At 51.2% G+C, this 24,592-nt stretch overlaps 10 protein-coding genes across 10 annotated transcripts; 7 read left to right on the top strand and 3 right to left on the bottom strand.

The window, feature by feature from the left end:
* Positions 1-1,215: 1,215 nt before the first annotated feature.
* VFPPC_09177 (MFS transporter family protein) lies at positions 1,216-3,258 on the top strand (the record flags this gene model as incomplete). Its single annotated transcript, XM_018287760.1, has 2 exons — positions 1,216-1,507; positions 1,646-3,258. 2 exons carry the CDS (start codon positions 1,216-1,218, stop codon positions 3,256-3,258), a joined length of 1,905 nt encoding a protein of 634 aa, XP_018140898.1.
* Positions 3,259-4,022: 764 nt separating this feature from the next.
* Positions 4,023-4,475, bottom strand: VFPPC_18021 (hypothetical protein; the record flags this gene model as incomplete). The annotated part of the gene is made up of 1 exon (XM_022429684.1): positions 4,023-4,475. One exon carries the CDS (start codon positions 4,473-4,475, stop codon positions 4,023-4,025), a length of 453 nt encoding a protein of 150 aa, XP_022285244.1.
* A 207-nt stretch (positions 4,476-4,682) lies between these two features.
* Positions 4,683-6,240, top strand: VFPPC_09178 (ebs-bah-phd domain-containing protein; the record flags this gene model as incomplete). Its single annotated transcript, XM_018287761.1, has 4 exons — positions 4,683-4,983; positions 5,094-5,390; positions 5,451-5,581; positions 5,644-6,240. The coding sequence occupies 4 exons, from the start codon at positions 4,683-4,685 to the stop codon at positions 6,238-6,240; spliced, it is 1,326 nt and encodes a 441-aa protein (XP_018140900.1).
* An 885-nt stretch (positions 6,241-7,125) lies between these two features.
* VFPPC_09179 (F-actin capping protein beta subunit) lies at positions 7,126-8,093 on the top strand (the record flags this gene model as incomplete). Its single annotated transcript, XM_018287762.1, has 3 exons — positions 7,126-7,157; positions 7,214-7,641; positions 7,702-8,093. The coding sequence occupies 3 exons, from the start codon at positions 7,126-7,128 to the stop codon at positions 8,091-8,093; spliced, it is 852 nt and encodes a 283-aa protein (XP_018140901.1).
* An 814-nt stretch (positions 8,094-8,907) lies between these two features.
* VFPPC_16456 (hypothetical protein) lies at positions 8,908-9,677 on the top strand (the record flags this gene model as incomplete). Its single annotated transcript, XM_018294209.1, has 2 exons — positions 8,908-9,115; positions 9,184-9,677. The coding sequence occupies 2 exons, from the start codon at positions 8,908-8,910 to the stop codon at positions 9,675-9,677; spliced, it is 702 nt and encodes a 233-aa protein (XP_018140902.1).
* A 3,673-nt stretch (positions 9,678-13,350) lies between these two features.
* On the top strand, positions 13,351-14,690 carry VFPPC_09182 (NAD dependent epimerase/dehydratase family protein; the record flags this gene model as incomplete). The annotated part of the gene is made up of 3 exons (XM_018287763.1): positions 13,351-13,555; positions 13,659-13,959; positions 14,066-14,690. 3 exons carry the CDS (start codon positions 13,351-13,353, stop codon positions 14,688-14,690), a joined length of 1,131 nt encoding a protein of 376 aa, XP_018140904.1.
* Positions 14,691-18,365: 3,675 nt separating this feature from the next.
* Positions 18,366-19,143, top strand: VFPPC_14554 (LCCL domain-containing protein; the record flags this gene model as incomplete). The annotated part of the gene is made up of 2 exons (XM_018292322.1): positions 18,366-18,419; positions 18,637-19,143. The coding sequence occupies 2 exons, from the start codon at positions 18,366-18,368 to the stop codon at positions 19,141-19,143; spliced, it is 561 nt and encodes a 186-aa protein (XP_018140905.1).
* Positions 19,144-20,471: 1,328 nt separating this feature from the next.
* On the bottom strand, positions 20,472-21,125 carry VFPPC_09184 (cystathionine beta-synthase; the record flags this gene model as incomplete). The annotated part of the gene is made up of 2 exons (XM_018287764.1): positions 20,472-20,897; positions 21,042-21,125. The coding sequence occupies 2 exons, from the start codon at positions 21,123-21,125 to the stop codon at positions 20,472-20,474; spliced, it is 510 nt and encodes a 169-aa protein (XP_018140906.1).
* A 1,167-nt stretch (positions 21,126-22,292) lies between these two features.
* Positions 22,293-23,560, top strand: VFPPC_09185 (mitochondrial phosphate carrier protein 2; the record flags this gene model as incomplete). Its single annotated transcript, XM_018287765.1, has 3 exons — positions 22,293-22,571; positions 22,643-23,431; positions 23,492-23,560. The coding sequence occupies 3 exons, from the start codon at positions 22,293-22,295 to the stop codon at positions 23,558-23,560; spliced, it is 1,137 nt and encodes a 378-aa protein (XP_018140907.1).
* Positions 23,561-23,686: 126 nt separating this feature from the next.
* On the bottom strand, positions 23,687-23,986 carry VFPPC_16458 (hypothetical protein; the record flags this gene model as incomplete). Its single annotated transcript, XM_018294211.2, has 1 exon — positions 23,687-23,986. The coding sequence occupies one exon, from the start codon at positions 23,984-23,986 to the stop codon at positions 23,687-23,689; it is 300 nt and encodes a 99-aa protein (XP_018140908.2).
* Positions 23,987-24,592: the final 606 nt, after the last annotated feature.

Genomic DNA, 24,592 nt, shown 5'->3' with positions numbered 1-24,592 from the left:
GGCGGGATAGTGAAGCAGAGGTCAGCAATGTACCTTTATATCGCCTAGGCATGTTATATTGCACTGCAATGTTTTAACGCAAGACTCAGAGGGGACTTTCATCTTGCCTGTGACTGAACCACCAAACTCGGTGAGAGATTTCCAGTGGATACGATGGAGGACTGATCTACGAGCCAGCTCGCCCTTGTAAACCTTGTGAACTCGTGATCGTCCCACCATCTGCTAATGAACCCCGCCTGAGATCCCTGAGATGGTCCCTCCACAGCGGAAAGTCACATTGGGACGATTCGAGTTACGGCGAGTCCCGCCTAGTTTCACCGCCTATCTTAATTGCGTCCTTTGTTTCGAGCACACAGTCGGAAGTCATGTTGAAGCCTGTTTCCTTCAAAATTAGTTTAATAAAAAAAACCGTATGTGAGTTTATGCCGGATGCCCCAGTGAGACACCGCATCAATGCCATTGACTTTCCCATGATGCCGCCCAGCGAATTTCCACACGGGAATGTAACTCACATCAGCGCGACGTCGGTGGAGGGCCGCTAAGGGAAGGGACCAACACTGGACGAATAGGCGGCAAGGACAAGGCATTAGACAGTCTGGGGAAGCCTGGTTAGCTGGCCGGTTTGCCTCATCGTGCATCAACTGGCAAGCTAACAGACACCGTGAGACATCTCAGGGCTCCTTTTTGAGGTGTAGATGTGCGAGTCTTCGAAAATACCGCCGAAGGGGGAATGATGTCGGTGGGACCGCTATGCCGCCAACGTAGTTCAAGCAGGATATATATGCCGGCATGTTGCAGTCATTCTTGAATCGCGCCTCTTCGTCTGATGTTCGTCCCTGTCAGTGGTAAAACAGTCAGTCAAGATGCCAGTAAGGTCCTTTACACCTCCATAGGGACGTGCCAGCGGACAAATTCAGTAACGGAAAGCTTGGATCTGACGCAGGTCCATTGTGCGTAGGTGTGCGAATCTCCCATCGGGTTACATCGACATCGGCAAGCAGAAGAGAATTCGATCTGAGCCAGGTAGGATCTGAATTTTGTTGGTCATTGTTGGGAACATTGAAACCCAACAGCACTCTTCAGCGATTGCTGGCTCACAACCAGTAGCTCAGGTGTACCAATCACGTGTGGGGTAAGGGAGCACGGGGTGGTACAGCAAGCAGGAGCGACCCATATTAGCCGCCTATTTGGGGAGCTGAAGCTTCCTTCTCCGAGATGCCCTCGCAAGCCCACCTCACCCGCCCAGAGCTCCAGGGTCGTCGACATTGGTCGGGTATATCAATTCTTTCGAAGCGATCCTTTCGCTCCTTTACATCTTCTTTCGAGGCTGATGACGAGCGATCCTCGACCTCCGGCAACATGAGCTCACACAGCAGTGACAGCGATCTGCGCCGTCTCGGCGCGCCTTACTACTCGGGTCACGATGCGCGGCCGACTAGCAGCAAAGAACTGCTTGGTTGGTACATGTACGGTTTTGCGGCCGAAGTTTATGTAGTGTGTGGAATCGGTAAGTTTTTTTACGCTTTGCAATGCAAATGCCCTTTTTTATGCAATACTTTCAGACTTGCCAGACTTTGTTTGTCGTCTTCCGGGTACAATGGTTTCGTTGACAACGTCTGCGATGCTGACTCGCTTTGCGTGACAGGTTCATTCATCCCCATTCTTCTCGAAACCTTGGCACGAGAAAACGGTGTACTCGTTTCAGACCCTACGAAGCCATGCGGATCGAGCGACAGCAAAGGCGGAGATGACGGACAGTGCGTCGTCTATGTCTTGGGCCTCGAAATCAACACCGCAAGCTTTGCGATGTACACTTTTTCTGTCAGCGTCCTACTACAAGCGCTTCTGGTAGTGAGTATCAGTTGCGCTGCCGATCATGGACATTACAGAAAGAAACTTCTCTTGACGTTTGCTTGGCTTGGCGCTTTCTGCGTCATGTGTTACATCTTCATCAGCAAAGAGACATACATCCTTGGTGCAATTCTCACTATTCTCTCCAACACGTCGTTTGGCGCATCCTTTGTGCTTTTGAACTCTTTCTTGCCTCTGTTGGTACGAAATCACCCCGAAGTCATTAATGCTCGGCGTGGTATATCACCAGACTTGGCGGATTCTGCGTTGGAGTCTCGAGCACTGGATGAGTCGGTCGGCACTCTGGAGGATGATGGTGCTGATCCAACTTCGCCGCTGCTGCCGAACGATGACCCTACCTCTAGTTTTCGGCTTCGTAGGATACCAACGCATGAAGAACTTACCTCAACAGAGCTTCAGCTGTCCTCTCGCATGTCTGCGAAGGGCATGGGCATTGGTTACATTGCTGCCCTCTTTCTGCAATGCCTATCCATTGGCATTTTACTTGCCATGAAAAACACAACATGGTCTCAGAGAGTAGTTCTCTTCGTCATTGGAACCTGGTGGGCAGTGTTTACTGTCCCGTCAGCCATGTGGCTACGACCCAGGCCTGGACCACCCTTGGTGAGCACTGGGCGGAAGGGCGCTTTCGGTTGGATACCATATTTGACGTATGCTTGGAAGTCTCTTTTCCGAACCGTTCAGCAAGCCAGACGTCTGGCGGACATCATGCTGTTCCTTGCTGGTTGGTTCCTACTTTCCGATGCCATCGCGACGACATCCAGCACCGCCATTTTATTCGCCAAGACACAATTGCACATGCGCCCATGGGCACTGGGCATGATTAACGTTATAACAACTATGTCAGGAATACTCGGTGCCTTTGGTTGGCCCTGGGTTTCTCGGGCTTTGGGCTTGAAAGCTCATCAGACGATCCTGGTCTGCATCGCTCTTTTTGAACTCATTCCTTTGTATGGATTAATGGGGTACCTCCCATTTGTGAAACACTGGGGCGTTATCGGTCTCCAACAACCGTGGGAGATGTATCCATTGGCCGCCATATACGGCCTTGTCATGGGCGGTCTAAGTAGTTATTGCCGTTCACTCTATGGAGAGCTGATACCCCCTGGGTCCGAGGCTGCATTCTACGCTCTGTACGCCATTACAGACAAGGGATCCAGCGTCTTTGGCCCAACCATAGTTGGGGCAATCATCGACAGGACCGGCAGTATCCGTCCAGCATTTTGGTTCTTGGGAGCATTGGTTGGCCTACCAGCACCGTTAATTTGGCTGATTGATGTTGAGAGGGGAAAGAAGGAAGGCGAGAAGCTTGTCGCCAAGATTGAGGGCTCTGAGGTGTGCGTGTCGCAAGAGGCGCATTTGGTGGACAACGACGAGGACGCGTAGCCGTATTTTTGAGAATGTGTGGATAGTTTGTTTCTTGAATCAAGCTGTTGATTCATGGTGTATTGCATAGCGCCGGCGTTTGTAATGGGTTTTGATTTTACCACCAGGGAAACGCGGAATACTCTCGGACTATTGAAGTTAATGGATACAGTATATTGAGATGGCACGATGCCTGAATGTCACAAACAATGGCAATGATTTCTCCTAATGGGGTTTGGTCGTCTGCAGACCCAGGTCATTCAAACTGATTTTGCGAGCTTGTAATTGCAACAGGTGGCAGTTTGCAAGATCTGCTTGTTCACTGCCGATGACAAACAGGTGCAGAAACATGGCAGTGTACACTCCCATGATGGTAGGATATCGGAATTCTCCCGGGTCAAACTGCCTACAGCTTCTGCGCGTTTCGATACAATAGTACGGAGTAGTCATAATAAATCATTTACAGCCACTTCGAAAGATGTGATCGAGAGACTATCCACCCCATGTGGGCACAAATGTTGCTTCGATGGCGTAAGTGTTTGCTCTATATGCAGTGCTCCGTGTCTCTGCATGTGCTTTTGAGATTAAATTTGATGTCTGGTGCAAACAGAGCGAGGATGTGGTTGGCAGTTGGCGGTTGTCCCTTGTCCTTGGCTGCAGTCGCTGTCACAGTCGCGCCTGCCCTCACCAGCCACCGGCATTCCGCGATTGAGAGAATTCAATTGGCAACATGAAGTCTGGTGGCCCACCAATAGTCGCTGCTTGTTTCGCTTGGCTGGCTTCTTTCATTCGAATCTCATATTTCTGCAACACTTGGCATTGGTTATTGTGATCTGAAGCATATTTCCTCTCCTTTTGCCATCTTCACATCTTGAACCCAAGCTTCCAGAAGCTCTTGACGCCCGCTCCAATTCTCCTGTACGCGGACAGTGCAGCGCAAGTACCAGACCAGTTTGCGGATCGCGGATCGTGGAAGCACCACCAACACCACCTATTGTTCCCCCCTTGTTCGTCAGCTCTGGACTTGGTATTGGCCGAGTGCCTGGCAAATGGGTATTCTCAAGCTGTCCCTTGCCAATGCTTACGATTAGTTTGGTCTGGTCTGGTCTGGTGTGACGAACAAACTTGCGCCCACTCATTGACCACGGCCAGTCCAAGACCTGTTGGCAGTGTCCACACCACACCAGCCAGCCAGAGTTTAGCTTGTCTGCTCTGGTCAATCTGTTTGTCCCATCCATCCACCATCCACCATACAAGTCCGACTAGTTCGCCGTCAAGCTTGGCCCAACTGGCGTCGCGAATAACCTCCCACTTGCCCACCTCCTCCACACCAGTGTTTTTTTCTCGACGCGCAACCCTTTGAACATCCCCGGCGCAGAGACGCCGCGATTGCTCTCATTTTCTCCCATCTCGCCGTCCTTCTTCATCTCCTTCAGTCGCCCACCATGAGTTCCAAATCTCGAAAGCGGTCCCGTACCGTCACGGACGAGAACCGCGCCGACTGTCCCTTTACCGTGGCGATGGTCACTGCCCCGAGCTCTGAGGAGCGCGATCATATAGCCAAGAAGAGAAAACGCGATGGCGACGAAGACGGCGCTGCTTCGAACAACACCAAGAAGGAGCTGGTCCAGATGTCGCCGTTTGAGCCCCGGGGTAAATTCAAATCCAATCAGTCCATGAATCTCGCCTACACCGTCGAGCCGCGGAAGCGATGGCAAGACATGACGCGATATAATAGCTTCGTCTGTGAGTTAACCCCTCTTGCGCGGCAGCTTTTGACCTGCTTCCTAGTCTAGTCAGGCATTGCCTCGTCTTCGCAAAGGAGCTGTTTTGCTTACCAAGCCGTGTGTACACAGTGAATGGTTACAAATATTGTAATGACGACTTTGTCTATGTTGCAAACGAGGCAACCATCGAGCGCCAAAAGGCGACTGGAAAAGCCGCGGATGGCGGAAACGGCTTGCTACAGTCAACCGACTACTGGGTTGCCCGAATTCTCGAGGTTAGGGCTGCAGACGAACATCACGTATACGCGCGAATTTACTGGATGTATTCGCCCGACGAGCTGCCGCCGGGAACTCAGGATGGCAAAAAGACCATTAGTGGTCGCCAACCATATCACGGCCAGAACGAACTCATCGCGTCAAACCACAGTAAGGCGCAATTCATTATCCATTCTTCGTATGCGATTAGTGCTGACCAAAGCTTGACAGTGGATGTAATCAACGTCGTCAGCGTAGCCATGAAGGCAACCGTTCATCATTGGATTGAGTCGGACGATGACGAAGTTCAAGATGCGCTATATTGGAGACAAGCGTTCAATTGCCGGACGTCTCAGATTTCTGTACGCACAGCAGCCGTTCTCTGCACGCATTTTTGTTGGATGAACTAACTCTTTCTGAATAGTCAGTCGACTTGACTTGCAAATGCCAGACCCCAGCGAATCCCGATAAAACGTTGATTGGTTGTACAACCCCAGATTGCGGCAATTGGCTTCATCACGAATGTCTCCTACACGATGTTCTGACGCAGGTATACGAGCGACTTGGAACCGACAAACCACACATTTCCGAAAAGAAGGAATCGACGTCGGTGAAGACGGAAACGGATGACGACTCTGTACAGCATCCGCTTACACCGACAGAAACCAAGGAAGAGCGCACACCTTCTGCGATTGATGTTAAAGGACCAAGCGAAAACGGGGATCATACCCTTGTGATACGAAACAATGAAGGGACGCCCAAAGGGGCAACACAAACCCCAACACCTGGGCCGCCCAATTCAGTTGGTCCAAAGAGCGTAAAGACAACATCTGCCAAGAAGGGCCGTGGCAAGAAGGCTGCGGATGACAAGCCATACGAGGGACTCTTCGAGGCGAGCTTGAAGATGAATGACGGCCCAATGGCCTGGGTGATAACAGATCTGAGGCCAAATATTGCAGGAGGAGATCGAACCTGGACGGAACGTGCCAAATGTTTGATTTGCAATAACACGATTGACTAGGCCGATGCCTCGCTTTATGTCGCAGCTTCTTACCTCCTTGGCATTGCAGCATACAGACACGCTCAGCTAAGTGGCATGAGGCAGTACTAGCCGAAGCGCCTTGCTTGCCCAATTTAGCGGGTTCTGTCATTGTTCTTTGCCTTTTCTGTGGCAGTACATATTACGTTTTTGAGGTCTAACTACAGCAGCATTTGGATGCAGCGGAAGGAGCAGGTTCGATGTGAGGGTGAAGCAACAAGGGGACTGCAAATGAAATTGCGCCATTATCGTTATATTTCTTTTGTTTTGGTTTGTCTGGAGACGGGGATCTTTGGGTGTGATGGGTATGGAATTTGGGCGTTGGCTGCTTCATGCTGGATGCATAATGGGCAGCAGGCACGGCGTTGGGTAATGTTTTTAACGGTCTACCATTTTCGGCGAGGAGTATTGTTGGAGTTGTAGAGCTGTGTGGTCTGGTCTGTGTGGCCTGGGGGTGGTATATTTGGTTATTGGAAGCAAATCAGTTGAGTAGTTCTTAGTAAATGGAACTATCCGTGCTACAGCACTCTTCTAAGTTTTGGCGATGTATATGTTGGTGTATGGTTTGTGAGGTGTAAACTGTTCTTGATATTTGATAGCTAATCATGTAGCTATCTTTCCATCAAGCTTGATCGGACCACATGGCACCAGAACTCAATCCATATGCCACTAATATTCCCATTGGAGTTTATTTCAACCGTGTAACGCATTTCCTTCCCACCTCCACAGGGTAGCTGTCCGCAACACCAGTCCGAAGCTCAAGTGGGGCAATCGAACCCCGCCGCGTCACACCAAGCTCACATCAAGCAAACCACCAAACCGCCGTCCTTCAACCTCATCACCACCATTCCAAAAACCACACTCACCATGGCGGACATTGACCCCTTCGACTCGGCTCTGTAGGTCACCTTCCACCCCCATCCTTCCCCCTCATACCCCGCTAACACAAAGCAAGCGACCTCCTCCGCCGCCTGAACCCCAAACACACAGCCTCGCACCTCAACGCTATCATCTCCCTCGCCCCAGACCTAACAGAGGACCTCCTCTCCTCGGTGGACCAGCCGCTCACGATCCGACGATGCAAGCAATCCGGACGGGAATACCTGCTATGCGACTACAACCGCGACGGGGACAGCTACCGCTCCCCATGGTCGAACCAGTTCGATCCGCCGCTGGATGAGGGCGGCGCAGGGGGCGTAGGGGCCGGTGGAAGCGAGGGCGCAGGCGAGGGGGCCATTCCGAGCGAGAGGGTGCGAAAGATGGAGATGAAGGCGAACGAGGCGTTTGATATTTATAGAGACTTGTACTACGAGGGCGGTGTGAGCAGCGTTTACTTTTGGAACTTGGACGATGGGTTTGCGGGTGTGGTTTTGTTGAAGAAGTGTGAGTTTTTGGACCCTTTTGGTGTCAGTTTTGGGATGGAGAAAGGCTAACGAGTTGTAGCATCTACACCGGGTGGCTCGACGGAAGGCGTATGGGATTCCATCCATGTCTTTGAGGCGATTGAGCGAGGAAGAACCACGCACTACAAGTTGACGTCTACGGTTATCCTTTCGCTTGCCACGGCGGACAATGGCCTCGGCAACATGGATCTCAGTGGTAATATGACGCGCCAGGTGGAGCAGGATCTGCCGGTAGATAATGACGACAGCCACATCGCAAACGTGGGCCGGCTCGTCGAGGACATGGAGCTCAAGATGCGTAATCTTCTGCAGGAAGTCTACTTCGGCAAGGCTAAGGATGTGGTTGGTGATTTGCGAAGCGTGGGGAGCTTGAGCGACGGGGCGAGAGATCGCGAGGCCCAGAGGGAACTTATTGGGAGTATGAGGAGGTGATGAGTGACGGGTGCGTGTGTGTGAGAGAGGGTGCGTGTTTTGGTGCTTGCAAGAAGTTGGCGGCTAAATAAATGATGCCGACGGCGTGGCGTGATACGACATAGAAAGTGCCGAATGTGTTAGAGATTGGTAATGAAATTCGCGACGAGTAATTGGCTTGCTGATGTGAAAATGATGGCGTAGTGTGGATGCCGTTGTCTGTCATTGCCGGTTATCCTGTCTCCTTGGTGCTGTTTCCTTGTACTTTGCATGATCTGCCGGATTGGAAGATTACGAATTGGTGGCTATGCGTCTTACTTCTGAAGCCGCTGACGCCGGCACCATGTTATGAGAGTTGTCGCCAAGAACAGGAGCTCAACATTTGTTCGTTGAGAGTCTAAAAATACTCTAGATTTGGAAGCTGATCGCTGGCTATCTTCATGCCGGGCCGCTGGCGTCCCGTGGAAACAGAGCTTGAGATATAGCATGGCAGGACATGCAGAATTAAACCTTGGTTCATATATGCAGCCAGTAGACAGGGTGGTAACCAGCCTGAACCCAGAATATGCACCAGCGGGCGCGTTTGTCAGGGCGTGGCGTGCATATTCGACTTACTCCAGTGTCCAGTATCAGCTGTATCTGGCGTGACATGGCAGTAAGTTGATGATGTATTTGCACATGTCCTGCACGTCAAGGGCAAAGTCTAAGGCAGGGGCGCAAAGTCCACCCCCAGGCAAACCTTGGATTCGACAAGGCCACAGACGATGTGATCAATAACATTTAGTTACTCAATGCGGGACATGCCGGCTAATTAAGTCACAATCTTTTTGTTTGGATGAAGCCTGCATTGTATATCAAACCCCAGCAGGATGACATGGTTGTGTGTTGGGATAAGAAAAGGCAGAGCATCGCTGTCAGATGCAAGTGCGCCTTGCGTCGATGTAAGAAAAAGCAACTGCACATATTACACCTTTATGCAGGCGACAAAAGGATGACTTGCATTTCCCATCTGCAGTCGTTCGGTTACCGGGGTCAGGGAACGTGCATACGACGTACCAGAAAGCTGAATTGATGTAAGCATGAATGCATATCAGGTGTGGTTGCTGATTAGCAAAGTCGGCTCCATCAACTAACCGCCAGCACCTAAATGCATTCAGCCAGCTTTTGAAACAATGGTCAAGCAATATTGGCACTCTCTGCTCGCGTTCAGCCAGATATTATTCCCTCGGCCATTGGTCCCATTGGTACAGCGGGAGTGGCTCGGTGTTTTGTGAACAGCATGGTTTCTGTCGAACAAAACCGCCGTCCCACATCGCCCAGTTCATGCTTCACCGGCATCATGGCGACGAGAGTATCCCGTTGATCGGCCTCCCTTTGAAACCATGCGGAACGAGGCACGTGTCGTTTGACGAATTGCCGATAGTAGTTTGCAAACCCACCTCTGGACATAACCACCCTAACCTGGTAAATACGACCAATCCATGGAGACCTGGAAAGTTGCTCGGAGCAGATTCCCCAACCACACCAGGCATGCTCCGTAGAGGTGCGCTCGTTTTTTGCGTCAATAGTTATCGTCGTCTAGTAAATACAGCCGCGGCAATTTAGAATTGTTGCCTCTCTGGGCTGGCATATCTGTGATTTCGATTCTGCCCGGCGGACTCCTGCCTTTTTACCCTTTCTCGTCGTCGGTCGCCGCCAGAGCGCGCTGGATAGCGGATATCGGAACTATGTGGAGAGTTTCAACAGCCATTTGACGTCAGCCCATCCAACTAGATCGCTTGATGCTCACCCGTGTGAGCAATGGCGGTCAATTATGTGTGCGCCGTGTCTTCGATTCCTTGACCAAAGGGGATAGCCGGCTCAGGGCCCTGATGAGCAAGTCGCCATATCACAGGCACCATCGAGTTGTGGGTGTATCATTAAACCACAAGCTGCATTACGGTGGATATGAACTGACTCAGGCCCCGGGTTGGTTTGTGCTCTGACCGGAATTGTTGACCAGAGAGGAAGAAACAAACGGATGCAAAGCAGGATGCTTTGGCTTGTCAATACTGTCCCAACGTTCGGCAAAAGATATGGCTCAAGGCTACCGTAAGTACATCAGTGGCTTAATATTGTGGCTGACTCGTTGGCAACGGCCTTATGCAGTGGAGAGCACTCCGTCAGCGAGACAATTTTGAGCCTTTGAGACACCCATGGACTTGTATCGGGCTACATATGCCCTGTCGGCTGGTATCCGAGCCGGACCTTGACCGCAACAAGCGCACAGCCAGAGAGTTGCGAATTTTGGCAACTGGATCTGAAAAGAATGGCTCACCAAGGACTTCTGAATGACTGAGAGCTTACTCGTTCTTGAGCTCCGGAGCTCACTAGCACATATCCCTTCGGTTGGCTTCGTGACAGTCATCATCACTTTGAAGCGAGCGAAATCTTTGGCTTTTTCCAGAGCAGTGAGCTGCCCACATTGGCGGGGTGGCGTGAGGATGCGAGCCTCCCGGTTCCCGGCTTGCGCCGCCAAAGCTCTCCTACTACGGAGTACCATTACTCAGTCACCGATGCTCGCCTCTCGCCTTTCAATGCAGCGGAACCATCAGCCGGTAGAAATTTTGATACTTTCTTTTGTTTTGTCAATAACGAAACCTTTGATTCTATGGTGGTCATTGCGTACATTTGTAGGTCTCGTTAAATCTTGAATAGCGGGCCAGAAGAGCTCTTTGGGACTTGGTTGAGTCGTGAGCAGTCATAGTTGCAGGGAGAGCGGCGCGAACATGCCTTGCACATATTCTTACCCTTGAAACCTGCTGGAAACCCACCAGACACGAATCGTATTGTAGCTGTCGTCATCCTACCACGAACTGTATGACCGTTGGCGAGACGTTCTAGAAGAAATGGTGACGCCCAGGCGTTCCATGTGCACCCCGCACAAGTCCCCGCCAATCTTGTCACAAAATGTGCAAAAGAGCAGATGGGAAACGGCAGTATTGTGGTGTTTGGCCATCCCACGGGTGACGGCTCAAGACGGAAACATGTCCCATACCAGTTCCTCGGGCCAACGTCACAAACCGAACTAGCACAGTGTAATGGCGGTGACATGCGCTCGCTTGTGGACAAAGCCGGGTCGCTTGCTGAGCATGCGAATATAACTAGGTCTGTTCCACGGTACTGAGATATCGAGTCGTCCAGCAGTGCAAAAATTGCTGGTACCCGTAATTCAATATGCGTCGCCAGCGCCAATCTCGGTGCGGTTCGTCCCACTCAGAGTCTCACAGGGGGTATGATAGGGTCCACCTCATTGTCACAGGGTGATCAGAACCAAGTCGACAGACAGGGAGCTGTGCCTAGAAATACTATAGTATCCTTGATGAATACAACTGATATGTATATCTGTCTTAACCAAAGAGGACGCAGGTTGGGACGCTGCTTCGCATTGGGAAAATACAGTCGGTCCTTGATAAGGGGTCATGGATCCCCAAAAAGACACCCTACCATTTCTGGCTGCAGCGGCGGCGGACGGCTCGGGTCGTTCACAGCGGGAGGGCAGAAATCGGGTCCTGCTGGCTGCGGTTTTCTAAATTAGCCGTGGAGGAGGAGGGTCTGTGCCGAAAACTAATCACGCGAGAGGTGCCTCGCCCAAGGGAAGAGCAGGCCGTTGTTAGTGCGTGTCCCGTATACGGAGCAATGGAAATGCAAGAAAGGCTGTTCGCCATTTGCAGGGCAGTCAGATTGGCGACGCACAGAGACAAGAGACAAGATGATGACGATGCTGGTGACACTTCTGGTCCCTTGGCTGTCAAGCTTTCTTTCTCGCTTCCACTCGCACGCAACTTTTTTTCTCTGTGACATGGCAGGATGGAATGCTGTCATTGCTGCGTGCTGCTGGCCCCGTCATTGACCCTGTCGTCAGTGGCAAAAAAGGACAAGAAGGAACAAAAGTGTTGGGTTCGCTGTCCGCCGTTACAGTTGAAGGTCTCCTGTTGATTGGGAGGACGCCCGCTCGACCGCCTGTTGGCGGTGGCTGGTGGGTTTGGCCTCCCGAGCTTGACAAGGGGTGACAAGGGTCCTGGGCCAAGGTGTGAACATGATGATGGGACCTTGTAGAGGACTGCGACAAATGAGTCTGAGCTCCGAAGTTTTGGTGGGATGCGTTGCGGAGAACGAATGATGACAACCTTTTTTTTTTTTTGTTTTTGATTTTGGATGGAGGTTTCCTTTTCCTAGGGCTGTGTGTCATTTGCGGTGATTGTCGGCCGTGCCTGCCACAAACGGTTGTTCGTTGTGCCTGCCAAGTAAATCAGAAATAAGAAACCAGAAACAAGACGGGCAGGCAGGCAGAGGGGGAACATGCCTCGTGCCTGCCTCGGATTGCGGCCATTGATACGTCGTCGTGGTGTTCGCTGTGCTCCCGGAGTGTTGTTCGACTCCAACATTCATCTCGACTTGACGGCTCAGACGTCCACATCTTCATACGTCGAGACCACCGCAATGTCCTAGCCAGTAGCCCACAAAGACGGCGCCAGAAGCAGCAATTAAACAGGGGTTCAACACACAGCTGCGGCTCTGCAAACCACTGACGAGGTTGACGCTGCAGCAGCTCAGACGAGGGTTGTCTTGGAGGTGGACCATGGGTTCTTTGGCCTGCCTCTTTGTTGCATAGACGTCTGGTGCACTTTATTAAACAACGCTCGACTTGGAGGTGCATAAAGACCGAGCCCCTCCATCCCATCATCCCTGGCCACCTGGGTCACATCTTCTACGGGTCTGCGCTGTTACTGCCCTGCCAGCTAAATTGCATTTGACCCATGGGAGATATTTCCCTTCTTTCTCAAGCAAACTGCTCTTCACCATCTCCCGAGACTCTGGGTTGATGCTGCCTGGCTCATTGTTGTCAACTCCGGCTAACTCTTGAACACAACCTCCTTTATTTTCTGCGCCTGTGCACTGAGACGGCCGACTTACGACTGGTGCAATCCCAGGACAGCCGACGTTGAATTGTCCATCGCACCCCCCCTTAATGTTCGACGTTCGACGAATGCTGATTTTACATTGATTGTCGCCTACGATCCAGACATTTCGTCGCCGTTGAGTGGTTTTCGGACCAAAGCCGCCTGTGTCCCCCTCTCAATAATTCCTCGAGGCGTCGGTCCGACACAAACGTGAGGCGCAAAACAAGCTCTTCCGCTTCTTCGGAAGGCTGCACCTCGCTTTCTGTCTTCGACAGGCCCTCCGTCGCATCTCCATCACCTGTCATAGTCCGTGGTCGACAAGATTGCCCCTCACAATGGCGGACGAAAAACCCTCCGTTCTAATTATCGGCGGCCTGGGCTACGTGGGCCGTTTCTTAGCACTGCATATCCATCAGAAGAAGCTGGCTTCGGAGGTGCGATTAGTGGACAAGGTTTTGCCTCAATTAGCCTGGCTAGGCCCAGAGTTCGCTGAAGCTTGTTCTCAGGACAAGTTTATGCAGGCGGATGCCAGCAGACCCGGTAAGTCAAACTTGTCCCAGGCTCACTACACGATCATTCCCAGAGCCCTTGTCCAACAGTTGAACCAACGACTGACTCTTGCTACCCGGATGTCCTAAAACAGAAGGCTTGGCACGGATATTTGACCGTGCGAATGGTAAAGAGTGGGACTATGTCTTCAATTGCGGCGGTGAGACAAGATACTCCCAGGAGGACGAAGTTTATAAACTGAGATCCCTCAACCTCTCCTTGGCTGTGGGCAAGGAAGCTGCGAAACGAAAGGTGAAGGCTTTTGTAGAGTTGAGCACTGGCATGGTGTACAAGTCGGACTCGTCACCTAGCAAAGAGACGGACAAGCTAAAACCATGGAGCAAGATTGCGGTGTTCAAACTACAAGCTGAAGAGGAACTAGCTAAAATTGACGGGTAGGTTGAACCGACGGGCATGCCCGAAGACAGGCCAGAAATTGGCATGAAAGCCATCATCAGGACATGGAAAAATCATTTCACTAACCGAAGTTGTGATTTACAGACTCAATTTGGTCATTGTTCGTCTACCACACGTGTATGGCCCATATGCATCGCAGTGGGTGGCCACGGCTCTGTGTATGGCCCGTGTCTATCAGCACCTTGAGGGAGAAATGAAATGGCTCTGGACTAAAGACCTCCGATCTAACACAGTGCACATCGACGATGCGTCGCGAGCGCTATGGGATATTGCTGCATGGTATGCTGCCGGTAAGCCCCAATGGAACCCATCCCAGATGGGCAAAGTGCCGACTTTCAACGTTGTGGACAAAGGCGAGACCAACCAGGGGATGATGGCCGATATTATTGGCGAGATTTTCAAGATTGAGACGGGCTTTCAGGGCCAGTTGATCAGCACATTTGCTCGTATGAATCTGGATAGTGTGGTTGACGATGTTAATGACGAGATTCTTGGCCCCTGGGCCGACTTGCTTGCAGATGCGGGAATCACACGGCCAGGGCCACTCACCCCATTTATGGAGAAGGAGCTCCTCAAAGACACAGATCTCAGCATGGACGGCAGCCGATTGGAGAAGCTGCTCAACTTCAAATACGAGAAACCAGTCATCACCAGGGAGCTGGTGGAGGAAGTGATTGAAAGCTACAAGAGAATGAAGTGGTGGCCGTGAAGAGAAGGACATGGGTTCTGATCCAAAAAGCAGCATTATCAAATTGTGTGTTTTTCATTCATTGTTTTCTCACCACGATCTATCATAATAGGGAGCATGGAAGGATAATGAGGCACTTGTCTTTTTGCTTTTCGCGGTTCACATGCGAAACGACGGCGAGGAGTTTACGTAGAGAGGCACGACGGATAACGATGGCAACTTGCAAGCTGTGGCGTGATGAGGTGGAGGGACAGTTGTTGCGTGAAGGAAAATTTGTGCTTTTCTTTTTAAATATTTTGTTCTTGCTTTTTTGTTTTCATGTATTGAACCAGAGTATCAAGCCAAGCAAGCAGGGAGTCTGGCATTGTACGATTAGGATATCTGCGGAGGGGACGCAAGTGATTCCCCAGAATATAAGCTGAAATTTAGCTGTCTGAAGCACTCGAGGCGTAGAAAATGTCAGCGTTGATGGCGTATGTTGCTATATTCAATAGCCACTGTAATTTATGTCTCGGCGATGTTACATGCTGCGTCTCTGATGGTTGCGCCAGGAACAGGACGACAGGACTCACGGAACTCAAGGGGCCCCAAGAAACCTTGATTTGGAGGCAGGGACAACAGGCATGTCAGACATGATACACATCAGATGCCATGCTGCAGGAAGACGGGACATGGTGCTTGCATATGGGGGAAAGTTGGAGAAAGACAGCCCTGGTCGATCAAAGTTGGAGAAATTTGGAATTCTATCAATACAATTTCGTGTTATATACCAGGAGTATATGTGCCACACTATCTGGTGCCTATCCCGTTCGACAACAACGGACTATATAAGAATGTTTATGCGATAAGATGGTGTGCCCGGCTATTGATTTACTATGCAGGAAGGGCAGGGTGACGGGATGCTACTTTTCTTGAATGGGCTTTTGGCGATCGTATCTCGGGCCAATGAGGAGGATTGCATAAATATTAGGATCGATATAATTGTCTGGCACATGGGGGGCTAATTTCGATGGTCCTGGGTTCCAGCAGATGTGGCTGCATTTATTTTAAAAATACAAAAATGGCACAGGCTTTTGTCTTTGGCGATTGGGCATTTAATTTAGCAGGGCATGGGATATACAAGACTTGGCAGATATTTTCGAGTCAGTGACGAGGCAGAGCTGGACATGTATGATGCCGTATTCGGTCGTTGTGGACTATCCATGTCTCATTAGGAGCATGAGGATATCCCCGTAAGGGGTTAATGAGCTGGATCCTGCTCCGGATTGACGGGCAAGAAGGCACCGTGGACCATGCTGCGTCAACTTGTCAGGATTTTTGTTGAACGGAGGTTCAACGAAATGGGCCATTGCTCCGGGTGGGTGTAGCTCAGTGGCTAAGATAGTTGGCTGTGAAGTAAGTGGGGTTGAATCTCATACAATTGACGGGACTTGGGAGTTTGAAGGTTATGGAGCAGTGACGTGTAGAGGGAGGTGAAAGGAAGGATCTTTGTGGGAGATTTCGAGCTTGATGTTGCGGCGACGGTTGGATACGGCCTCCCGAAGCTACCTTGTCGTTTCTAAGGTTGTCTGGGCCGCGTATAAGCTAGGGGCGGTCGGGGACGAACCGTCTTGTGGTATCTGTTTTGCTAGGCTAGCACAATCTCGAGGTTTTATGGTGGGTGGTGTGATGTTTGGCATCCGGATAATATGGTCCTTGGCGTGCGAGATTGCTGGTCTCGGGTGGTGCAAGTTTGAGCTGTAACTTCCTCCGAGTGTCTGGAGCTAGCAATTCGTGCTTGTACTCCATCCGTTGTAGAATGTATTATGCTGGTACGTTTGTACTCAAGTTGTTTGATTTTTGATGAAATCATCCCATGTATAGATGTTTGTGGTCGGTCATCTCGGGACCAGGGGCAAATGCAAATCCGGACAAGCGAGGGCATACGAAGGGACAAGTGAATTACAGGATTCAACGGATGGCTGGGTACTTTTATCCCGCATGGTGAAGTGACTGACCGGTGACGGACGGCCGAGTGAGCAGACGGAGGCGCAGGAACCAGGGGCAATCGAACTGCAGACGCTCAAGGTTGACGGGTGGTACGACATCGTGGGGACCCCGCCTCCGCCCTCAACGGTCCGGAGAACATTGGTGAATGTTTGATGGTGAAGGCTCGCTCAACTACTCCCTACTCTGTGCAATGATAGATGACAGAAATCTGGTGTTCTCCGCCAAAGACATGCGAGGTCCCTGAGGCTTGGGGAGGCAGGTGCGAGCAAACTGGGCTTGGCCGTCCTCTATTGGGGCAACGGCACAGAAGGGCAAGGGGTTGCAGCTCCACCAGCGGGGTAGCACTTGCTTTATGCTCGACAGAGTCAAGTATGGAGTACAAAATACATGCGCCAGATCTATCAAATCAAATGGAACGTGGTGGGGGAACTTGGCTGAAAGAGAGACCGGAGAGATTGCTCTTCTTTTTACCATGCAGGTTCATGTCCGCTTGATGTCATTTGTTGGACAGATGGCCAGATGTCGGGCGAACTGCATGTCCGGCCGAGTTTAACCACGAACCGTGAGTAGACAGACAGTCAAATCCGAGTGAGTAGCGAGTTGCGAGTGGTTGGCGCTGATGTAAAGTGGCGGGCTCGGGTGCCTGGCCTTTTTCCTTTTAGCTCATGCGACAAACGACGTCGACCGCAATATCAAATGATCTGCACCGCCGGCTCTCAACAAAGTCGTCCGTCCAAAGTCCTACTTGGGTCAAGTGGTATTCCGTTCCGGTGTTGCCTGACGGGCCTTGAACTGTGGACGAGGTTTCTTCATACTTCCGCTCTGCCAGCATTGTCCGTCGGGCGAATAAAAGTGATCAAGTGCTCATCCACCTTGACAGGTACGCACCCACGGAGTCGATAACAAAGCACCACGCCAGACATGGGAGCAAGAAGCCTTAACTGCCTAGCAAGGCTGCTAGTTGCCTTTGCCATGGACTTCAAATGTCTGGTTAACAACAAGCTCACCAGCCTCCCCGTCTCCTGCCCGTGGGGACGTGACCGTAATGGCGGCGGATGAGACCCTCCTTCCCCTCCCAACCCCACGGAGCATTTGCCCAGTCTTGTACGAGACTGGAGTAAGTTAGATTGAACCTGACTTGACGAGTTGAGTCGCCCGCAGCTGGCTCGAATGGCTACCTCGGTCTGGAAAGGCGCTTGCATCATTCGCAAGGTGGTACTTTGTAGGCAGATGTGCTGGCGTGGAACCAACCAGACCGTCTGGTAGCTTGTGATAGCTGCTTACCTCCAAAAGCAGCTTGAGCTCTCAACTACATGTGCCTAGACCAGCATAGCCAACAGCCAGCCTCGTTGCTTCGCTTGCGGTTCACCGGGGCTCCCCCGTGATCGTGATAGTTCTACGCCAGACTGGACTCCATCCTTTCTGTAGATCAATCGACCATATAAGGATCCACAGTCATTTTTCGGTAACCTGTGCTTGTGCTTCCTGCCTCCCCTTCCTTTTACTTAAGTTGTCTGATTCCTCGCCAACAAAGACAACCCACCCAGGACCCTTGGTCATTGCTTCGAGGTCCAGCCTGGTTGCTTTTTTTTTTTGCCTCGCTGGCTGCATTTGCCCCTCCACAAACTGCCCCTCCTTTCACTGAAACCTCAACTTTTGCGAAATATATCTCTATATACCACCGTTTCAGCGCAACATTTGTCGAAAATGGCTGCTCCCGCGGACAAGACCCTCAAGAACCTCAACGGCCAGTGGACAGTGGTAAGTGGTGATAGCTTCATGTACCCCATACCACGAGCGCAAGCTTCATGTGGCTGGGCAGGGGTTTGATCGATCATATGTGTGGGGTAAATTGCATGTGATGCGCTTCACCGTCTTGTTATCTCGGGCGCATCCCATCCCATCTCACATCCTCCACGAGTCTTGTGATGCAAAAAACAAATTTGCTAACGAGGGGAACGTTGGCGCAACAATCTAGAACAAGGAGCTGTCCGAGTCGACTGATCCCGCCCTGGCCATCCAAGGTATCGGATACCTCATCCGCACTGGCGTCAGCTATGCGACCATCAGCATCACCGTGAACCAGTACGAGGCTCCCCCCAAGGCGCCGAATGAGTCCACCGACATCTTCACCCACGTCGACATCGATCAGTCTGCTTCGGGGCTTTCCAACACCCAAGAGAAGCGATGCCTGGATAACACCTACCGCGACCACACTGACTGGCTGTTTGGCCATGTCAAGGGCCGGAGTGCCTGGGTCACCCTGGATGAGGTTGAGGAGGCGTACCTGAAGAATGGGTGGGAGGTCGAGGGCGATGGCAAGTTTATCTTGAGCCATGTTGAGAGCCAGGATGCCGGATGGACTGCTACCCAGGTCTGGGGATTCCAGCAGGTAAATGGGGAGCGTCGCTACTGTCGCAACATTGTTGTGGCTAAGGGTGATGAGCGCTCTGAGTTCCGCCTCGTCTATGACTACAATGGATAAATGGGAATGGGTTTGCAGGATGAAGAGCCCTGCGAGTGTGGTGGAAGACATGGGAGGAAGCAAACGGTGAATGGATGTTATGGGCAGGACTGATGCGGATTTTGGGAACATGCGTGTGGGTAATTACGAAGATTGTATTGCTATGGCATTCGGTCAAGTTTATGTTTGTGTAGCACAGCGACGGTTCATGAGGCCTAGTTCCTAGCATCCACGCAATTTGTATTATTGTACATGCTGGACGCTTCAGCAGATGTTACAAAGTAGCCTACGCTGCTTTGAACTCTTCATATAGTCCTAGAATCACCTGCCTCACAAAATCTTATGTCTATCCTTCTGGACTTCGTCTGATCTATAAATGTGCCGTGTGCCCCATATGGCTAAAGCTGAAACAAGTGTTTTGTTAATCCAGAAACGCTCCAATGTGCTGGGTTGTAGAATCTACCGAACGAACAAATTGTATAGCCGTTCCCGCCATACATTCAAAGCTCGTTGGCGAGCACCGCTGATTGCTATTTGCAGCGCCAGGAAGCTTCCAGCAAAACTTGTCCCATCTATGGCTTGTCATCATATGGCTGGATAAAATATAGTTAGAAGAAGGTGCATATCAAGTACTCCGTTGTCTGAAGCCGGGAAGGAGGGGGGGGGGGGGGGGGGGGGCGGAAGTCAGCTTCCAACATGTGGTTGGCATTCAAGTTGTCCATAAGGCTAGTATTGTTAGTTATCATGAACCACGTCAAAATGGAAGATGTGCGAGCAACTTCTTCTGAATTATTGGCCGCAGGCCGTATTTTCGTTGGTTGCAATAGAGTCGATGGCTTATATTACAAATAAGGCGGGGAGGCCGCATTCTCTCTCGGGTTGGAATTAGCATTGGCCCAACTACGGAACGCTGAGTCGCAGCTATTAGGCATTGTAAGTGAAAGAGCTGCCGCGGTGTGTAAGCGCGGATAACTTTGGATGGCCACACGCCTGAAAGAGTATTGTGGCGATGGGAGTATCTGAACTCAATGTAAGTTAGACTTAAAAAATGACAAGTGTGCCTGTGGTTCAACTAGATTGGTGTGCAAGAACAAAAACTAGGGACAACCGTAGCGGCATACCCCAAAGTCACTGTGGGTCAAGTTGAAATATTCGTCAATTTATATTCGGCTTGGTTATTTACATGTTGCGTCGCCAACATGCCGAGGCACTGATCTCGTGAGATGAATACATCCATTCGAGTTGGATGCCGAGCCAAATTATAGCCACCTGACGAATGGTTCCTCACATCAGATACCTCGATTTACCTTTGTCCATCTGTAGTCCATATCCCTCCGTGCTTTATGGGCTCAAGCTGGTCTCCGCTTAACAAACTCCTCCAAGTCCTGTGCGGTGGCAACGCCAAGCACAAATCTTCTGTTCTCATCGGTGATAACAGCAAACTCTTCCTTCCACGGTCCATCGGTCTGACCGCCACGGAAAAACGCCTCCAGCTGCTCCAGCGGCGTCTCCATGGTGATGACTCTGTATCGTCGGTTTCGTCTCTGGAAATGCGTCATGGCAGCTGATAGAGGGTCCTCAGGCTTGACCTTGCCGCCATCCAGCTGGGCCTGCAGATGAGGAATGGAAATATATCCGAGAAGAGCGCGGGTTTCGGAATCGACGATAGTCAGGTGGGTGTACTCGCGCTCAAAGGCGGAGAGAAGAGCGAGTGAGATTGCGTCAGAGGGATTAAGCGACAAGGCGGCAGGTGGTTCGAGGTCTTGGACGGTAGCCTGGTGCACGAGAAGATTTAGCAGATACTCATGGGGAAGCAGAAGTAGAAGTAATGCCAGGAGGTGACGATGACGGACAGTCATGCGTCATGTTTGGCAAATGCGGCGCAAGGTTGCAGCCCGAGTGAGGCCATTCGCACATACCCCGCGATACCTTGAGGACCATTTGGACTCAAAGGTCTTGCCGGCACCGTCGACGACCGGCACAGTCGCAGTTTGAGCAGCCATGGTAGCAAGATGATAAAGATAGATGATCAGCCGGGATTCGGTACGCAGAAAGGGTGTCTCGGTGACGGACAGTCCGTTGAATTGGACCTACTGGCGGGGTGAGACGGCAAGCTTTTGAGGTTTCTGACCGTCAGGAACACGAAATTTCCGTCTGGCGACATGGAGTTCTTAAAGTGGAGCCACTGCCGTGCAGAGGGGCCGGTTTGGTGACGGAGCTCAAACTGTGGGCGTCACGGGTGGTGCATGTGAACTGAAGTGATAGCTGTGGGTTTGTTGTAGCAGCGGTGGCCGTTTCAATGTTGCTGTGGGACAGGAAGCCTGGTGCTTCTACAGCACAAATGGACGGGCCAGATCGGAATTTGACGCCCTGTCAAATCCCCACAAGCGGGTCCTGGACGCTCAGTGTCATCAACGGCCCACTCCACGATCGACTGAACTTCTATCGATGCATCGCGATAGCATCACAAATGGAAGAGGATATATATGGCACCAGTAAAAGGTAAAAGGTTGTCTTCGCATAAGGAACCCCAAACACCTACATCCACTCCCACAAAAAGCGATACAAAAACCAAAGAGGGGGTCTATCCGTAGAGTTGGAGGGCAGGGTGATGTCACCATTGCCGTTGCGACCAGTTACCTCGAAGCTCGAGAGCTCCGGGAGCCCGTTAAATCCGTAGCTCTTACCAGAAGGTGGAACCCAGCCGCTCTTGCATCAACAGTCCTTTGAGACCTTGGTTTCTGGAACTTGACAGCTGACATCCTGCGATATTTTTTTTGTTACCATCCTAATCACCGCGGCATCTTCCTGTCCCGTAATTCGCCTTCAGCTCCCTATCCGTGGGCACTGCCGGGGCTTAGTTCCCGCATATACTTATTTCGGTGAGTCGCGTGAACAGGAATCTATCCTGGCCAGCCTTTGGACTCCGCGGATTGCGCCAAGAGTCAGGCAGAATACGAACCTGTCAGGCATCTTGACTGTCAATGTCGTTTTCCTGATTGAGATGAGCTACATTGGGATTGATAGATCCCATGCCGAGTACAATACCCTAACTTGCTGCACCTTTGTAGTTCCTACCTCAATTTACCATCGTCTACGTCCACGGGTACAAACTCGACGGACGGCTGGCACCGAACGTTCATTTATTTGCCTAACCTCCAATCATCACCATGTCGCACCTCTTTCCGCGGCCTGAGGTGCTCAAGGGGTCCATCTATACCCCAATGGAAGGTAAAATATCCAAGCCGACACCACACCAGGCCCGACCTGAGCTCTTCAGCGTGTATTCCGTCGTCGAAGATGCAAAGGATAAAGCACAGAAGCTCAGCGCAGAAGCTACAAAAGAATTTGAAAAGGCTAGCTCTGCTGCCCAGTCCAAGGCTGGTAAGATTGAGCTCTACTCCGGCAAGTATTACGCTGCTTGTACTTTTGGCGGTCTCATGGCATGCGTAAGTCCTCCGATTCCCCCCATACCTGCAATTGAGAGCATTGTTTTTGTTTACACACAGTCAATTGGTAGGGCCTCACTCATACTGCCGTCACGCCCCTCGATCTCGTCAAGACCCGTCGACAAGTCGATTCCAAGCTCTACACGAGCAACTTCCAGGCATGGGGCAAGATTTACCGCGCTGAAGGATTTCGCGGAATTATGACCGGTTGGAGCCCAACGTTCTTTGGATACAGTGTCCAGGGAGCTTTCAAGTATGGTTGGTATGAATACTTCAAAAAGACGTACAGCGACATGGCCGGACCAGACGCCGCATACAAGTACAAGACTGGTCTCTACCTGGCTGCCTCTGCCTCTGCTGAATTCCTTGCTGACATTGCTCTCTGCCCCTTTGAAGCAATCAAGGTGAGAATGCAAGGCACGATTCCCAATCCTTATTCTGGCACGTTCCACGGCATCAGCACCATTACCGGCAAAGAGGGTTGGGGTGGCCTTTACAAGGGACTGTATCCGTTGTGGGGACGTCAGATTCCATATACAATGATGAAGTTTGCGTCCTTTGAGACCATCGTCGAAATGATTTACGACCGCCTTCCCGGACAAAAGAGCGACTACAGCAAGGCTGCCCAAACCGGTGTTTCCTTCACAGGTGGTTATCTCGCTGGTATTCTCTGCGCCGTTGTCTCCCACCCCGCCGATGTCATGGTGAGCAAGCTCAATGCCTATCGACAGCCCGGCGAAGCATTTGGAACTGTCATGGGCCGCATCTACAAGGAAATTGGGTTTGGTGGACTTTGGAACGGTCTCCCCGTGCGTATCGTGATGATTGGTACATTGACCGGTCTGCAGTGGATGATTTATGTAAGTTTCTGCTTACCCGCGAAGTTCTTGGGGACAAGACATGGCTAATATTGTGTATAGGATTACTTCAAGATTTTCATGGGTCTCCCGACCACCGGCGGTCCCCCTCCCCCTGCGGAGAAGAAATAGACACATTCACTTACACGGATTGGTATCGTGGAATGGTGACGCGAGACGGGGAGAAGGGTGCGGGCTGTACTTTCCATCGAGGAACGGTTTCATTTCAAAGTTTTGTGTTTCTAGTCTAGTTCCTAGTCAGTCAATACCGGAGTATCTGATAGTGATTTGCGTTGTATGGTCGTTAAGCTCTGTGACTGTACTCCCTAACTGGTCATCCAATGGGTCATGTCGTATTAAGAAGCGTCTTATTCTACAAATAGAATGTAATTCAAAGAGAAAGGAGAATTGAGATGTTCCAAGAATGTACAGTGGGCGACAGTTGGACAATTCCGAATGCATATGGAAACACTTGGCAGCGGGGCAAAACGCCCTGTGGCCAACATATACTCCATATCTTATTACTACATTCATGCAACTTGAATGCAGTAAAGTCATTCCAACATCACAGCAATAAACTCTTTCTGGCAGGAGAAGCCACTTCGCCAACACGCATCACTCATCGAACAAATGACCCTAGATCCAGAGTTCTTCTGTTATATTCCCCCAGTGCTTAGCCGGGTGCTTTATCCGCATCCACCCCAGAAAGTGATGTGCACTCTAAGGCCGCAAACGTGGGGTAACTAACTAGCGAGAAAAGCAGTTGGGAGTGCTTTTCAAAAAGTGCCTGCCAAAAACAAGGCCAAGTCGGCAACTGACGTCCGAACGGATGCGCTATTGGCCATTGAGCGGGACGGGCGGTCTTGGCTGAGGTCAAAGGGCAAAAGGCTGCAAGTGATGTTGAGGGAGAAGAATGGTAAGGGTGGGATCGTACTAGGACCACCGACGTAAGCGCCCGAGGGATTGGTTGGGGAGGCGAGCAGCGAAGGCGTGGTGACATGACGGACCGAATTGCTGCAGTACTGGAGAGATGATAGGATACCGAGGCCGTGGAATGGTTGTGGTGGTGTTGCAGAGGTGCGGGCGCGTAGGTTGCGAGGATGTGTGAGAGTACACGATACTTGTGTGATACCCAACACCAGTAGTCACAGTTGGTCACAACTT

The sequence above is a fragment of the Pochonia chlamydosporia genome, chromosome 6 (genome assembly GCF_001653235.2).
Source record: "Pochonia chlamydosporia 170 chromosome 6, whole genome shotgun sequence".
Lineage (NCBI taxonomy): Eukaryota > Fungi > Ascomycota > Sordariomycetes > Hypocreales > Clavicipitaceae > Pochonia > Pochonia chlamydosporia.
Note: the sequence above shows the minus strand (reverse complement) of the source record. Positions and strands in the feature narration are given on the sequence as shown.